The sequence below is a fragment of the Tyto alba genome, unplaced genomic scaffold, assembly GCF_018691265.1.
Source record: "Tyto alba isolate M040663 unplaced genomic scaffold, T.alba_DEE_v4.0 Super-Scaffold_48, whole genome shotgun sequence".
NCBI lineage: Eukaryota > Metazoa > Chordata > Aves > Strigiformes > Tytonidae > Tyto > Tyto alba.
In genome coordinates, this window is record NW_024881324.1 from 2,848,018 (window position 1) to 2,864,028 (window position 16,011).

A 16,011-nucleotide genomic window follows, 5' to 3' on the forward strand; every position below is an offset into this window, starting at 1 on the left:
TTCTTAGCACTGTGTGAACCTCACAGTAGAGACAGGCTACAGCCTTGCATTTTCTCTTAATTTCCTTGTCTAGGAGCCAGGCCCACAGGGGTCTACCCAAAAGGACTACTGAATTTTATAAGAGATTTGACAAAAGTGAGTTTGAAAATGTGACCAGTCTCAGTGCTTTGCATGCAATTTATAGTTATTCCTGCTCCTGGCAGAAATGATTTGTTAATTAAATTACAGCCCATCTTTGTCAGAGTTTCCTCTGTTCAGTAGTGTACAACTCACTTGATGGTGGCACACACACTTTCTAGAATCAATTTTTCCATCAGAGTCCTGAAAGTAATTCCTGCTTGGACACTTACGAGAAGACAGACTGACCAGGATTTTTGGAAGGCATCTCTGACAGGTGAAAGATATCCAGATATTGCCTCTTGTAGAATACTTTTTAAAAAATGTGCTGTCAGCCAAGAGAGAAGCTAGACATGGCTGTAAACAGCATTTATTCATGTAACTGCTCTGACATGAACATGAATAATACAAGGACCCCAAACAACTTTACTGGCTTGCCTCACCTTTGATCCTTTATAAGGCCATCTAGGGGTGGAAAGGTTGTTCAGTCTTAATATTTCATTAGTCAAAGCACCTTTTTATAGTGAATGCCGGGAACACTGATTTTTTTTTTTTTTAATTGATTATTCACCTCGGGGTGTTAACGCATGCAGCTGTCACGAGGCAGCATACACTGCTTTCTTAAAGAAATAAGTAGGAGTTGCAGACACCTTTCCAGTGCAATCCACGGTGTCATTCCCTTGTCAAAACATGGAATATAGGATCAATCTCTTGGATGGTAATCCAAGTAAGACTGGGTTTATAAAGGAATAATTTTCATAAGCTATAACTTTTCAGATCAGTCCATGGGCACCTAAGGAAAGCCAGCAATATACAATTTAGGGGTGGATTCCTTCGGAGTTTAGGGTGGTTTAATTTTAGTCTCTTTGAATCACATGGTAATGAAGCACTGTGATAATTAAGTGCTTCTTCGCACTTGATACTTCACACAGAAACACTTGGTGAGCACTCAGAGAGTGTAATTTTAAACCCATTTATATGATACACTTCTGAGAACAGAGCAGGACTTTCACCTGCAAAGCAGTTACTCTGAGTAAGACCAAGATGGCTGCTTTTAGGCAATAACAATCGTGAGCTTTTATGGTGAGGATTTACGTGGCTTCTTTCCTTTGTTTCTCACTTTCTTAAATGCAAAATGAAAAAATGCAAACCTGAAAGAACAAATTTGTTTTGTTAGTACAAAATCTCAAGCCCATCTCAATGGTTATAGATCCAGACTTTTGCATGGTGTCTGTGCTTTTCAGCTTGATGTAATGAGAAGACATTCAAGAATGTAAAAAGCAACTTTGGTTTTGGCATGCTTCTAAGATAGAATAGATGAAGTTACCAGCTCAGAAAAGCACCTAAAATTCATAAGTTTTCCTGCTCTTTCCACAAAAAGACCAGATATATGATAAACCTATTGTACAGACCTCCTCTCTGCTTTCTCCTGGCAAAAAACTAGCACCAGAGCCACCATCTTCTCTTAAGATTTTCTGTGTGACAGTGGTAGATGAACTGTTCCCTTGTCCAGTTTCCATGACACCTGAATCTAAATAAAATAATCACTTATTAATGAGAGACAGAAAAAAATAAAACCCACCCAGAGGTATTTATCAGAGCAGATTCTGCAAGTTTTATGAAAAAATAAATGATTTAGATTATGACCGAAACACATTCCAAAGATTAATATTAGTCATTTTATTCCTCTGAAAATTTTAAAAGGAATGAAAAAAAAGATAAAAGTGAGAATAAGATTATAAAACAAAAGTTTATTTTAAGGACAAAGACTGTATTACATCATCTTCTTTGCCTCAAGCTCTAGTCTAATGGTTGCCCATTTTTCATCTATATAAAATAAAAAATAAGAGGTATGTACAACAGGTACTATCTGAAGTATGTATGAAATTTAAATAGGAACACTGTCTTTGGCTTTATTAAGATAACTAGCTTTACTTTCTGTTTTCTAGGAGTGCACCGAAATTATCTTACTAGTGTAGGACTGGATTCCTCAGTGAATCATGCCCTACTCTTATAACTTCACTGCCTACACACACATCCAAAACACCCCATCGGTGCACTAGGCAGATTCACATACTTTGCAGGGAATATAAGCAGGATATAGTTGATTATTCAGTGGTGCTATTCAGTTTTACATGAAAGGCTGTGCTTCACCATAACAGAAGGTCATCAAATTAAATACTTATCTTAATTTCCTTTTAAAGATACCACATGACTTTAGAGCCAGTAACACTGTTTGCAGAGGCATGTCTCAAGAAGTGCCGTGCTTCTCACTGACCTGAGCAGAATGAAGAGGATTTTTCTCCTTTCATTCCCTTTGCCTAACACTTGCACTTTACTGGAGTGTTGTAGAGCATCATAGCAGCAGCTCCTCAGGTCAGCTTCTTAGTTTTATCCTTTTATTTTATATTTTTTTTTCATTTTAAAATATAAATTGTAGACTGAAACTTTCACACTGTAGATGTGCAAATCTATTCTCTGCATGATTAACAACGACTGAGATAATCACCTATATGGAGTGAAAAGTGAGAGGTGGGTTGAACGGTGGCTGTAGTTACTACCACAACCTTTGCTGCTATTAACAAATTGCTGTCTAACAGACTGCAGTTTCAAATACCTAATGTCTGATGTGCCAATTCTTTTCTAAACACAGGATGTCCAAAACCATAGGATTTTGCATTCCTGGCAGCACTCAAAATATTACAGTGGCTTTTCATATAAAGGGAAATGACAGACTCAGGCCTAGAAAATATAAATGACCCCACCACCCCCCAAAAAAAGAGGGGACAAGAAAAAAAAAAAGGCAGTGCCTCGTTCTCTAAGCTTATCTGCTTCAGAGGTTTCTTCTGGTCTGTGATTTCCAGAGAAGTCGTTTTCTTCCAAATAAGACACTATAGTTGGGGGTGCTTCCACTGGCTCAGCCAATGTATCTTCAGGCTAAAAAAAATATAAAAACCCAAAGAATTGTTTAGAGAAAAGGCTTATCACACATTTTAAAGCATGAATCAGTAGATTACCTTCCTCAAAGTATAGTAATCAGAACTACCACATTTATGAAACAAAACAGAAATCCAGATCTTTCCCACTTAATATCTTCCCAGTATCTTACTCTTATGCCACCCTTAGAAACATTTACTGTCATTGCTATGATAAAAACTGAGATTATATATCTACCCTCTTTCATGTACAAGTTTTTAATTTATTTCACCTCATATTTCACTTTTGCTCTTACATTGTTTCTCTTATCATCAGATGTCACACTAATTTGGTCAAACTCTTGAGAAAAACTAGCACAACACTTTTAACTCTCTTCCTCCAAACCAAGTGATGACTTGACAAACCCAGAGGGAGAGAGAAAAGCACAAGGAATGTAAAGTTTTCACTGCAGGTCGAAGAGCCTAGTGCTGGCTGGTTCCCACCCTTCCCCATACTGGTTGTGGGTGGGCAAGAGGTGGCCATTTCAATAACCTGGTGTCAGCTGCATGCAGCCATGTAAGGAGCCTACTCCCCGCTGGAATTAGAGACCTGGAGAAATGCTGTCTCAGTGCAGTGAGGAGATTGCTTCATGCAAACCCGCATTTGCAATTTAAAGAAAATTGAATAGTGATTATATTGCCATGGTAACCTGGACCAGATTTAATGGGCCAAGCATCCCTGTCTTGAACCAGGTTAAGATGTGCAAAATCTCATAATAGGGCTTGCTGAAATAGTTACTGAGTTGTCAACAAAAGAAAGAGAGGTAACTTAATTGGCATGATTTTTATCCCATTGGTTTTGTATCCTTATAATTGAGGAAAAGCTTCATGATACTTCTTGTTATTAAGGAGCATATTGAAAATAGGTTGTAGGGCTCCACTTGAAGAGGAGAGGAAATCTTCTGCACAGTGGGCCAGATCTGATCCCCACTATATCTGACAAAAGTACTTTCATTTGATTTCAGTTTTGTTTACTCCACTCAGAAACGAAACAAATGCACGTTTCCTCTGCTCTTACTTCACTTAGAATTATATACCTTGTTCTTGATGCTCTGTATAGGAATATTTAAATTAAACTTCAGAGAAAAATAAACCTTTTATGGAGCCTGTATATCTGAAACATAATAAACTTGTACTGTTAAGCTAGTCAAGTATTACAGGATTTTGTGTTTTAAAATTAATAAGAGTGGGTCTTGGCTACTTCGAGAAAGGAAGACCAACTTTGCCCTTTAAATGAAATGTCCAATAACTTTCCTCTTCTGATGCAGAATAACCAGTACTTCAGATGAACAGTAGAAAGTAATTCACACAGTCTATAAAGCATTTCTGATGTTTATTTCTCACTGGGAAGATTAATAAAACAAGAGTAGGTCAAAGATTTAAATGCTTCATTTTGAGAAATAATGAAAAAAATATATAAAATGGACCACTGCCCCCCACCTCGTACTAGTAAATATCCCAAATCTAACTCTCTACACTAAAAAACAATGGGAAAAATAGAGATATTTACTTGAAGATAGTAGAAAACAACCCAAACCTCACACTACACTCATGAGAATATAATATTAATAGATAATATTGATTACCTGCCTGATAGAATGATAAGAATTCGGATAATGAAAAAAATACATTTTTTAATTTAGTGAAGTGATTGGGAAAAAAAAAAACAACAAAGTCTCTTGAAATAATCCCAGTCAGTTTAGACATGAAGACATATCTGTGGAATAAAGAAATAGCATCTAATAACCACGCACAAAGGCTAGTGATCAACCTCAGTCGATGGAGTTGAAAGGATGTGTCTAGTAAAAGAAGGGTGGCTCTCCTCTGCTCGTTCACACGCACTCTCTGTGCACAAAGGCAATGGGGAAGGGGATTAGGAGGTTACAGGTGGGCATCTTCTCCTGCTCTGTAGAGAATAAAGCAGCATGCCACCACATGTGGACTGCCCACAGTAATATTTCTTACAGAACTATATTAGTATATTTGTATATATATACAGAGCTGTATTTGCATAGGTACAGCTGCTCAGAAGTCAGTGAAGCTCAGAGAAGCACTAAGTCCCATCTTCAGCTCCTAATGAATAGGACGACACTACAGAGAGGGCAGACGGTTACAGACTTGCTCCTGCACAGGAGTGAACTCAGAAGGTACCTAAAACCAGAGTTATAAAAGGTTATTCCTGCCTCTGTGCATAAAAGCAGATTCAGCATATTCTCCTACTGTCCTGCCCATCTAAAAACTTTCCCCCAGAAGACAATGCTTCCTGGGAAACTCACAGCTACTGTTTTCTCCAGATTTTCTGTCCTCTGGTGATAAGGAAAAGACTGAATGTGTCACCTAGACCACCTCCTTGTAGTTTACGCTTCTTTGACAGTTCTTAGCACCCATATGTGCACTCCAATTCAGACACTGAGGATTTTCCTCCTTCAGGAAAGGTCCAGAAACTACAGAAAGCCCTCAGTAACAGAAGGGAGGTCTGATGTAGGTGCAGGAAGCACTGGAATTTTAATCATTTCCTTTGAGGTGATAGTAGAAATAAATATTCCACAGTCCAATCTACATCCACTGTTTCTTCATTACATGATTTTTTTTTTTTTTTTTTTTTTATGTAAGCCTTCTATCAACACTTGTTTTAGCATTCCCTAACAGAGAGTACAGTGGCTTCCACATTTTCTGGGAGACAACTTTTTGGCCTAAGAACTAAGGACTTAGGCTGTGCACATGATTTTCAAGGACCTCAGTAGGCATCACATTGCCTGGTCTGTTAGGAAATAGAAGGAGTGTCACTGAATTATCCACTGTTGAGGACGAGCCTTCACTGGGCCTCTGCAAGAGCTCTGCAGGTCTTCCCGGGCTCTCTGGTCTCTGATCTCTGCCTTTTGAGTTCAGGATGATGTTCAAAATGTAAGAACGAAATTTCTTTAATGTAACCTCTGCCACCACAGGAACAACGGCAAGATAAAGCTTGTGTTAATGTGACTTAGGAATCACTCCCTTGGGAAAGAGCAACTTCATAACTGTTTCCATGATGGACTTCATTCTCTTGCACTATGATACATTTTCTTTGGTATTCAGTCTGTCCACTTTATGTCCAGCCACAGGGACTTGAAAAGACATAAGAGAAAAAATGGCCCCCAAGCCATGTCACTGAGTCAAGATTCACACAGGATGCATACGCACATGGAAGAAATTTTAGTTGGGAGGAACCTCTTGAGGTCATGTAAGTAGATGACTCATGTAAGCAGATCAGCTCAGCCATGACTTTGTCTAACCAAATCTTGAAACTTTTAAGGACAGAGATTGGATATCCTCTTTGGGTGACCTGTTCCCATGTTGCACTAATATCCTATTGAGAAGAGCTTTCCTGAAATCTAGCTTGAACCTCCCCAGCTCCAACTTGCAACTTTTGTTGTCTGTCACTACTGAGACGAGTCTGGTTCCATACTTGTTTGTGTCAATATGTATAAAAGTGTGTGTGTCACTTCTGTAAAGACTGCAGAATAAACAATAAGGGAATAGTTTACTGAAAGGTAAAATCTGTTAGTGGATTTTATATTTAGCTCTGAATGAAGAAACAAGAACAAATACAGAATACCAAATACTAATATGCAATCCAGATCATACTTTAGAATCCTCATAAAAAGAATTCAGAACTTCTTACATTTCTTGTGATCAGTATGTGGATAATAAAAAATTAGTTTTAAAATGGCAAAACTCATTTGGAACATTTACTCTCAGATTATTACATTTACTGTAAAGCCAAAAGAACAATCCACTTCACTATATCACTGGTCACCCTCACTTTGATCTCTGGGAAAATCAAGAGGCAAATCCTCTTGGAACATGTTTCTAGGCACATGAAAGAGAAGAAGGCAACTAGGAACCATCAGCATGTATTTACCCAGGGTAAATCATGCCTGACAAATCTGATTGCCTTATGTGATATAATGAGCAGAAAGTAGTGGATGTCATCCACCTTGATTTTAGCAACATTTCAACACTGTTGATGATTAATGAAACAAAATGGATAGTATTGTTCCTGGAAAAAAATCACACAAACCTAGTACTGCAACACACGTGAAATACCCTGAACACTCATGAACCAGCTATGAAAATTGTTCTGACATACAGAGTAGTTCAGGCTACATTTTTCTGAAGATCCCTATAGATAAGACATGCCAAGGACAGTTTTTGGCTAAATAATCAATTAGCAGGGACTCCATGGAAAAATTGTTTATGAAGAGACACCTCTTCTACAAATGTTAAACATGTCTTTTTTGCTGATTCATTGAGGCCGTCTTTGCTGATTCTCAAGGCAATGGAAATATTCTGAAATAGTCCAAAGAATGCCATCCATTCCTACCACACAGCACTGAACTATTTAGCAGAAAAATATACATTAGAATATGCACCATCAACATTGCTAAGCGTCTTTATTCAGAGACTGAATTTTCAAGTATGACCTTTGACTTGTTTCGTTCTGGCTCAGCATAGCAATTTACATTGAAATGCTGATTTGGAGAGTTTGTTCAGTTATTTTTCAGAGTAGAAGATAAATAAAACTTTCTCAGAAACATCTGCCAGTGACTGTACTGATTGTTAAATTGTCATTTATTTCTCTGTCTCTTGTTTAATATTTCTAAAGAGTAAACTCATTAAAACTCCATGGGCAGTCACTCTGGAAGGCACGCATATCCCATGAGTCATTTGCATTTAGACATTTCTAATCTGGCAACAACATTAGACATTTTGCTAAAGGAGACTGCATATTTATTGACATGTTGGTATGCCCTTTTGAAGTACCCAAATTTTAGAAACAAATATGTGTGTGATCCAAGGAAATACTTTCACATGAAGTTCTTGTATTTTGAAGAAAATAGTAATTTACTGGCCTTTCAGGCTTATGATTAGTTGGCTCAGAAACCAATGTATCATCATCCCTTCTGTGATTGTCTCAGACAAAGAGGTACTGTAGTAGTAACTGGGACTGCACATATGAAGATTGTTTCTACACAGTTCAAGAAACTGACAATCTGACACCAAAAAAAGTTTCTGTAGAACTAAATAGAGCTATGAAGAGACTTCTTTCTTTCTTGTTTTCTAAGGATCATAATCTGCCATGTATACATATTTGCTTTATGAACATTGTGGTGTAGCACTTCAGAGAAAATTACTTGTATAGTTAAAGCCTGGTTCAGTTTCCCAGACAATCTTAAAAACTGTTTAACAAGAAAATTAAAATGTGTCCTGGGTTGAGTGAGGGGTGGTTTTTTTTTGGTGGCAGGGGAGGGGGCTATACAGGCGGCGCCCTGGGAGAAGCTTCTCAAAGCTCCCCCCCAGCTCCAAGTCAGCTCCACCTCTGCACCAAAACTGAGCCCATCAGCTGCGCCTCTGCGAGAACGTATTTAAGAAGGGACGTGGTGAGGAGCAGTGGGACTGGTGAGGAGGAGTTGGGGCAGCTGCGTGAACACCAAGGTCAGTGGGGGAATGGAGGAAGAAAGGAGGGGGGAGGTGTGCCGGAGCAGAGACCCCCCTGTATCCTGTGGGGAGACGGCAAGGCGGCCCCCCCTGCCACCCATGGAGATCTACGGTGGAGCAGACACTGATTTATGGCCTGTGGCTTCCACCTGCATGATCAAGGTGCTGTGCCTGAAGAAGGCTGGGGTCTTGTGGGAAAAGGTAGCCCTGCTGCTGTAATTCAGAGCTGGGAGGATTGCAGCATGCGGGGGTGTCCCACACCGGAGCAGCTCGGGAAGGGCTGCAGCCATGGGAGGGAATCCAGTTGGAGAAAGTTGGTGACCCACGATGGAGCAGTGTGGTGAATGCTGCGGCCTGTGGGAGGGACTCATGTCGGAGAGGGTTTGTGGAGGACTGTCTCCTGTGAGAGGGGGACAATGATGCAGCAGGGGGAAGAAGTTCCAGAAGCTCCCCCCACCACAGATGACAGAAGCAGCAGCACTGACTGCACCCCTCATTCCCTGCCCCTGCGCTGCTGCGGGAGGAGGTAGAGATATCGGGAGCAGAGCTGAGCCCGGGAAGAAGGGAGGGGTGGGGGGAAGGTGTTCTCAAGATGTGGCAATGCTGCTCACTGTCCTACTCTGTTAAGTGTTGTTAGTGTCTGTAATAAATGTATGTTCTTTTTTTCTTCCCCTAACGAGTCTGCCTTTTGCTCATGCCCATAAGGGGTGTTTTTTCCCCCATCCCAGTCCTATCTCGAACCCCAAGCCTGGCTCTCTGCCCCTTCTTATTGCCGGAGGAGAGGGGAGGGAAGGTGGCTACGGGGTGTTTGGCTGCTGACCAGGCTCAAACCACGACAAAATAACACCAAAACAGACAGTAATTTGTGGACAAATTGAAGTGAAAGTATTACAGCTGAATAGAAAAATATTTGCAATGGTATAATCATTGATGAGCAAGTGTGTCTTTGAGAGGTGCATCAGGAAAAGTTATACTTTTCATTTATGAGGTAACTTCATCACTAACAAATAATAAATTATATTCTGTAATAATTTTTCTGTGACATTTTTCCTTCTGCACATTGATTCTAGCTTAATTATGGAATTCAATTTAACTGTAGGCAACTTCTAGGTCTTCTGAAGAAGGAGTAATATGGTTGTATTACCTTGACATTGTCAGATCTCGAAATAACATTTTGCACCCAAGGAAAATCAAAGGAAAATATCACATTTTTAATCCCTGTGAGTGGTACATAGTGATGAACAATAGTTATTACACTTTTAGGTCCCTGTTCATATAAATCATAGATGTGTTACTGTTTTTTTAGCAATGTAACAATAACACTTGCTCATTAATATAGGCATTTTCTAGCTTTTGTACTCTGCAACAGTGAATAATACACTGAGGTTATGCTGAGAAACAACATTCTAGTGTGGTGGTTTTGGCTGGGATAGAGTTAATTTTCTTCAGAGTAGCTGGTATGGGGCTGTGTTTTGGATTTGTGCTGAAAAGAGTGTTGATAACAGAGGGATGTTTTAGTTACTGCAGAGCAGCGCTTACTCAGAGCCAAGGCATTTGCTCTTCTCACCACCCCACCAGCGAGTGGCTGGGGGGGCACAAGGAGCTGGGAGGGGGCACAGCCGGGACAGCTGACCCCAACTGACCCCAGGGGTATCCTGGACCATATGGCATCACACTCAGCATATGGAGCTGGGCAGAGAAGGAGAAAGGGAGGGATATTTTGAGTGATGGCATCACCACATCAGACAACTACCCAAGTCACTGTTACACATGATGGAGCCTGGCTGTTCTGGGGATGGCCAAACCTGCCTGCCCATGGGAAGGCGGGGAATGAATTCCTTGTTTTGCTTTGTTTGTGCGTGTCACTTTTGTTTTACCTCTTACACTGTCTTTATCTCAACCTATGAGTTTTTCCACTCTTCTGAATCTCTCCCCCATCCCAGGGGGGCTGAGTGAGTGGCTCTTCAGTGCTTGCTTGCTAGCTGAGGTTAAACCATAATGTCTTGCAAAAGGAGGAGTAAAAGCAAAAAAACCCTACTATTGCTGTGTATAATTGTGAATAGGGTAGTAATTATGACAACTATTGCATAGAAAGTAATGTTGTGGTTTGAACCTGGACAACAGCCAAACACCATGCAGCTGCTTGCTCATCCTCCCCGCTCCTGGGGGATGGGGGAGGGAATTGGAGGGGTAAAGGGAGACTCACAGGTTGAGATAAAAACAGTTTAATAACTGTAATAAAATAGAACAATATTAATAATAGAATGTACAAATGGGTAATGCATAATGCGATTACTCAGCACCTGTTGACTGATACCCAGCCCACACCCTGGTAGTGATCCCAAAATACCAAGATCCCACAATCACAATCTCAGAAGTGAAAGAGAACCCCCTCCTTCCTGGCCACCCCTCCTTCATATACCGAGCAGGACGTTACATGCTATGGAATATTTCACTGCCCAGTTTGGGCCCAGTGCTCTGGCTGTGCTCCCTCCCAGCCTCTTGTGCACCCGCACCTGGGCAGGACACGGGAAGGTGGAGAGTCCTTGAAATCTCAGCAACAACTGAAACCATGAGTGTATTGTCAGCACTCTTCTCATCCCAAACCCCATACTGAATCCAAAGCACAGCACTATTCTAGATACTAAGAAGAAAAATTAACTCTATCCTAGCCAAAACCAGGACAAATAGTTAAAATAATTGACTTTTTTTTTTCTGGATAAACTAGTGAAGTTAGATGTCTTTGTTGAATTATCTGCAGTTGTATCCAAATCAGAAAAAGTGAAAGCACAATAAGATTTTTTGGGTTAATTTTTCTGGCGTGAAGCAAAATGGAGAGGAGAAATCAAAGCACCAGGTGATTTTGTTGCCATTCAGAAGAACCCTAGATGGCTGCAGAAATAAGCAGACAGGAATCTCCTGAATTTCAACCAAGTAAAATGCAAGCCACACATCTGGGGAGGAATTACCCCATGCTGCAGTATTGACTGGGGGACCAACTGTCTGCAAAGCAGCTTTTCAGGAAAGGATGCTGGTAGACAAGTGGAAGAGGAGCCAGCAATGTGCTCTTCTGGTGAAGATGGCCAGCAGCACCCTGGTCTGCATTAGGAAGGTTGGGGGAGGTGATCCTCCTGTATTAAGCAATGGTGAGACCCCCATCTTGAGTACTGTGTCCAGGTCTGGGCTTACCAGTACATGGACATATAGGACCAAGTCCATCAAAGGACCATGTAGGTCATTAAGGGATGAGGGCTTTTGACCTATGAGAGGAAGGTAAGAAAGCGAGGACTGCCTCAGCAAGTGAAGGCTTGCAGCAATCTTATCAACGTGTACAAAATCCTGATAGGAGGGAATAAAGAAGACAGAGCCAGCCTCTTCCCAGTGGTAGCCAGTGAAGGGAAAATAAACAGTGGACACAAATTAAAATACGAGAAATACCAGTTCTACATCAGAAAAAAACTACACTGGAACAGAGAGACAGTGAAGTTTCCATCCTTGAAGAAATCCAAAACCCACTGGCACCGAGCAACCTGCTATACGTGACTCTGCTTTGAGAAGGGAGTTGGACAGGACAGTCTTCAGTGGTCCCTTTCAAACTCCAGTTTGTCATTCTGTGGAAATGTCCCTTTCAAACTCTAGTCTGTGATTCTGTGAAAAGCACAAGGCAGGCCAAAAAGAGTTTAATGAGCTATATGTAAAAGGCATAAAAATGAATAATAATTATCTTTTCAAACGCGTCAGGAGCAGGAAGCCAGGCCAATACACAATTAGGTTGTGAAAAGCATGCTCAGAGAATTTTAAACCATAGCAGAAAAAAATAAGGTTTTTTGCATTCATGTTGACTATGGAAGAGTTAAAATTCCTGCAAAAGAATGTTCTCAGGAAACTCAGCAGAGGATATGTCTAAAACTGAAGTCTTTGTAAGGAAAGGGTAGGAAACACGCTGACTAAGTGAATGGCAACAAATCATCACAACCAAAGAGTATTCACCCACAGAATTCAACAATGAAAGAGCTGAGGTACGTGTTATATCAGGGAAATGTGAGCATGGTTTCTGTAAAGTAATTTCTCACAAACTTACTGGCTTTCTCTAAAGGAATCAACGACAACTTGGATAAAAGAAGAATGCTTGATATAAGCTGCATGGAAAGCTTCATTGTGAGGAAGGGACTGGAACATTTCAGCCTGGCACAAAAAGAGAGGGTGAACATGATGTGATAGGAATCTCTAAAATCTCAAATGTTATAGTGATTGACGGACAACTGCTTACTTCGTCTTCCCGTAACCACCAAATGAGAGCTGCAGTTAGCACGTTCAGAAGGGCAAGCAAAAGGTGAAAGTCCTTCACAAAATATACCATTAAGTAAGCTAAGTAACTCTGATCAGGAAGCTGAGGATGGTAAAATTCTCATGGGTTGAAAAAAACATAGCAAGAAATTAAGGGGTGAAAAATACAGCTGAGGTCCACTAAACACAAACAGATACACTCCTGGCTCAAGCATTTCCTGAGATGGAAGTTGTTGTGGAGTAAAAGAATATTCCTGGTAAGTGTCAAATTTATGTTTCTGATCTGTTTAATATAAGTTAACTCTTCTTAAAGTACTGGTTGCTGATTGTTGTCAAATATATCAGATTTTTGATCTGGCAAGCTTCAGTCATTCTTCTGGATAGGCGCATGTTGTTCTCGCAGGTGCCTTTGGAAGTTGACACATATGAAAAACTAGTGACAAAATCCAGACATCACTATCTAAAAAAGTAATACTAAATGAGAACTGTCAATAAAATAAATAAAATAAATTTACCCTTATGGGAAGATGGGAAGGTGCAAGGACTTCTTGTGTCTCAGAAATACCTTCATTTTCTTGAATGCTGCCATTGCCGCTCATGTCCCCTGAAGCCTGTGCAAAACCCAAGCATGATAGCAAGTTCATAAAAGTCAGGCAAAAGAAGTATGATCTCCAAGGAATCGGCTACTTCAGTGCAGAAAAACCTTTTTTTTTTTTTTTGTCACTTGGTGAAGCCTCAGTGTCATGATGATGTTATTTCAATACTTACAGCATTTCATGAAAATGACCCTTCAGAAAACTAGTTCATTTTCTTAGAGGTGTTATAGACAAGAGAAAATGATGCTTTTTGAAAAATCACAGTTTGAGGGGCTGTGTAGTCAAAAAAAAAAAAAAATTCCTCCATACAGATAGTTTTAAGTATGATACTATGTTCCCAAGAAGAAACACTATATTTAGTCTTATGAAAAATGTCTAATGGCAAATGACTTTGACTGAGGCACTGAAAGTAGATAAAGACGTGTTTATAAGAATACTCACATAAGGATCATCATCTTCACAATGATCTTCAGTAGCCCTTGGGTCAGATTTGATTGTCAGGTGTTGAATTGAGCCCTACATGAAACAACAAAAACAGTTCAAGGAAGCAATATTTTAAGTAGCATGTGTGAAGGGCAGGTGGAGGGGTGGGAATTAAACAAATCACCAAAAACCCCAGACTTTGTTCTGATTTGCTTGGAAAATTATCCGAAGCATAAAATTTCATGATAATAAACCCAGTTTAAAAATGTAAGTATGTTCTTATGTTTTCCTTTTCCAAAACGTAGAAAAAAAATGAAGCTACCATAATAAAATGACTATTGTGTCCCAAAGACAATACAATTGTTACACTGTATTGTTAGTGCCCCAGCTGAAGGATCCAGTCCTAGGTTATGTCTGGACAGACACAGAATGCTTTTCAGTCCAGAGACTTCTATTCAAGGAGCTAGAACATTTATACCAGGCAAAGTTCTTGGTTGTGCTCTGTCTGCTGAGTACTACCACAGACACAGCAGATCTGCTCACTCATGGGTAGAGAAACCCCGAGTCCTGGTAGGGAAAACGGCAACAGCTGTTGAGATGAGAAAAGTAGTATGCTTTGCTGTTACTTAATTCCAGAGGAGGAGCAGCTACCTTTGCTATACACTGCTATATATCTGACTTTCTGCTCACTCTTTTCTCTCTGCAGTGGCCTTTTATCCCTGTCTTAGAAGCACTGGGGAGTTTATAAGCAAGGAAGTACTTTTGAAGCAAAATTTCTGGTGACTTCTAGAATATTTCAGAAAGGAACAAATCTAAGATTCTATCTTTCATGAACCTATAATTTCTGTACCTTCAAAGACCATGAAACTCATGCAGCTGGTGCCTCATGAGTTTTCAGGCAATCTGAGATAACAGCTCAGTGAACTGAACAATCCTATTTCTCTCAAAACTTAATAACGGGCAACTCAGATATTGAACAATGTCAGACAAACTGAGCAGTTCACTGAAAAATTATGCATGAAAGGAGACACAACCAGACCACTTGAGCAGTCTCTTGGAAGTGATGCTTTGTTTTCACAGTACAAGTGAATTCCCTTTGGAGAACATATTTTTCTCCTCTTGCTCTAATCTGTGGCCCTGGATGGTGAAGGAGTGAAATGGAGAGTTCTAATGTTTCCCAAGTGTAGCTGCTAGCCAATCACTCCAACCAGGAAAGTCATGGCCAAGTCTGCCGTGGTAGGAACAGTAGATATGAGGTATTGCAGTCCCCCTCTGTGTCTTGTGCCTGCTGCTGCCTTCCCTGCTAAATCTGGTTTGCGGAATCCGGTGTCATCACTGATTCAGCTATATTTGGTTGTTGTCTGGTTTCTACTTTTCTTTACAAGCACCAGGGCTAGAATTTACTTTTGTTTCCATAAAATCTGATTATAATTATGTCCTTTTGTGTCTGGCAACCAGAGACTTAGGCACACAAATTCCCATTAGCCAGAGTGAACTGGCAACTGGCATCCATTCAGAGCCATTTGAACAATCTGCTGTGAATTGTTTCTATTTTGGGCAATCAGTGAAACAGTTCTTGTCATACAAACACAGCTTGAGGAGGAATCAGCCATTTAGTTTTTCTACTCAAAAGTGACTGTGACATATGATGCATGAAGGAATAAAGGCACAAGACCTAGAGTACACCTCACAATTGATAGTACCAAAACAATCGCAGTATTGGGTTAAGTATATGTACTTGATATAGCATACTGAACAGCCTATTTCAGTGGAAATGCCTTAGAGTGTAATCCACCATGTATTCCTGTCACTGTATTTACAGACCTATTGGTGATAATCTCAGCAACTAGTCATCACACATGTGTTTTCTAGGAGGGGTACCTAAGTGGTCGTATTTTCTTGAATTTTTCTCATTTTTAATTACTAGTACATAAGATAGAAAAAGGGTGACATTTCCCTTTCAGTTTGACAATGAGTCAATCTCATGCATCCTGACAGCTTTGACATTTCTGTTTGGAAGCTCAATGGTGGAGAATTCCAGCTGGGATGGAGCAGGAAGAATGACTGCACTCAAGCTATGAAGGCTTGGGAGCCTTGTAGTAGTGGTTTTGTTCCTTTTTATTTTTATAAAGCAC

At 40.2% G+C, this 16,011-nt stretch overlaps 1 protein-coding gene across 4 annotated transcripts in view; it reads right to left on the minus strand.

Moving 5' to 3' along the window:
- Window positions 1-16,011, minus strand: part of LOC104366817 (collagen alpha-1(XV) chain) — a 153,369-nt gene that overhangs the window by 89,469 nt on the left and 47,889 nt on the right. For 3 of the 4 annotated variants that reach the window (XM_032998882.2, XM_032998881.2, XM_032998880.2), the window contains exons 4-7: window positions 13,895-13,969; window positions 13,373-13,468; window positions 2,928-3,054; window positions 1,530-1,648 (exon numbers count right to left, since the gene is read on the minus strand). In XM_032998882.2, the coding sequence (XP_032854773.2) occupies window positions 1,530-1,648; window positions 2,928-3,054; window positions 13,373-13,468; window positions 13,895-13,969 (417 nt within the window). The remainder of the gene's footprint in view (window positions 1-1,529; window positions 1,649-2,927; window positions 3,055-13,372; window positions 13,469-13,894; window positions 13,970-16,011) is intronic. The other variant, XM_032998883.2, reaches the window with a different exon arrangement.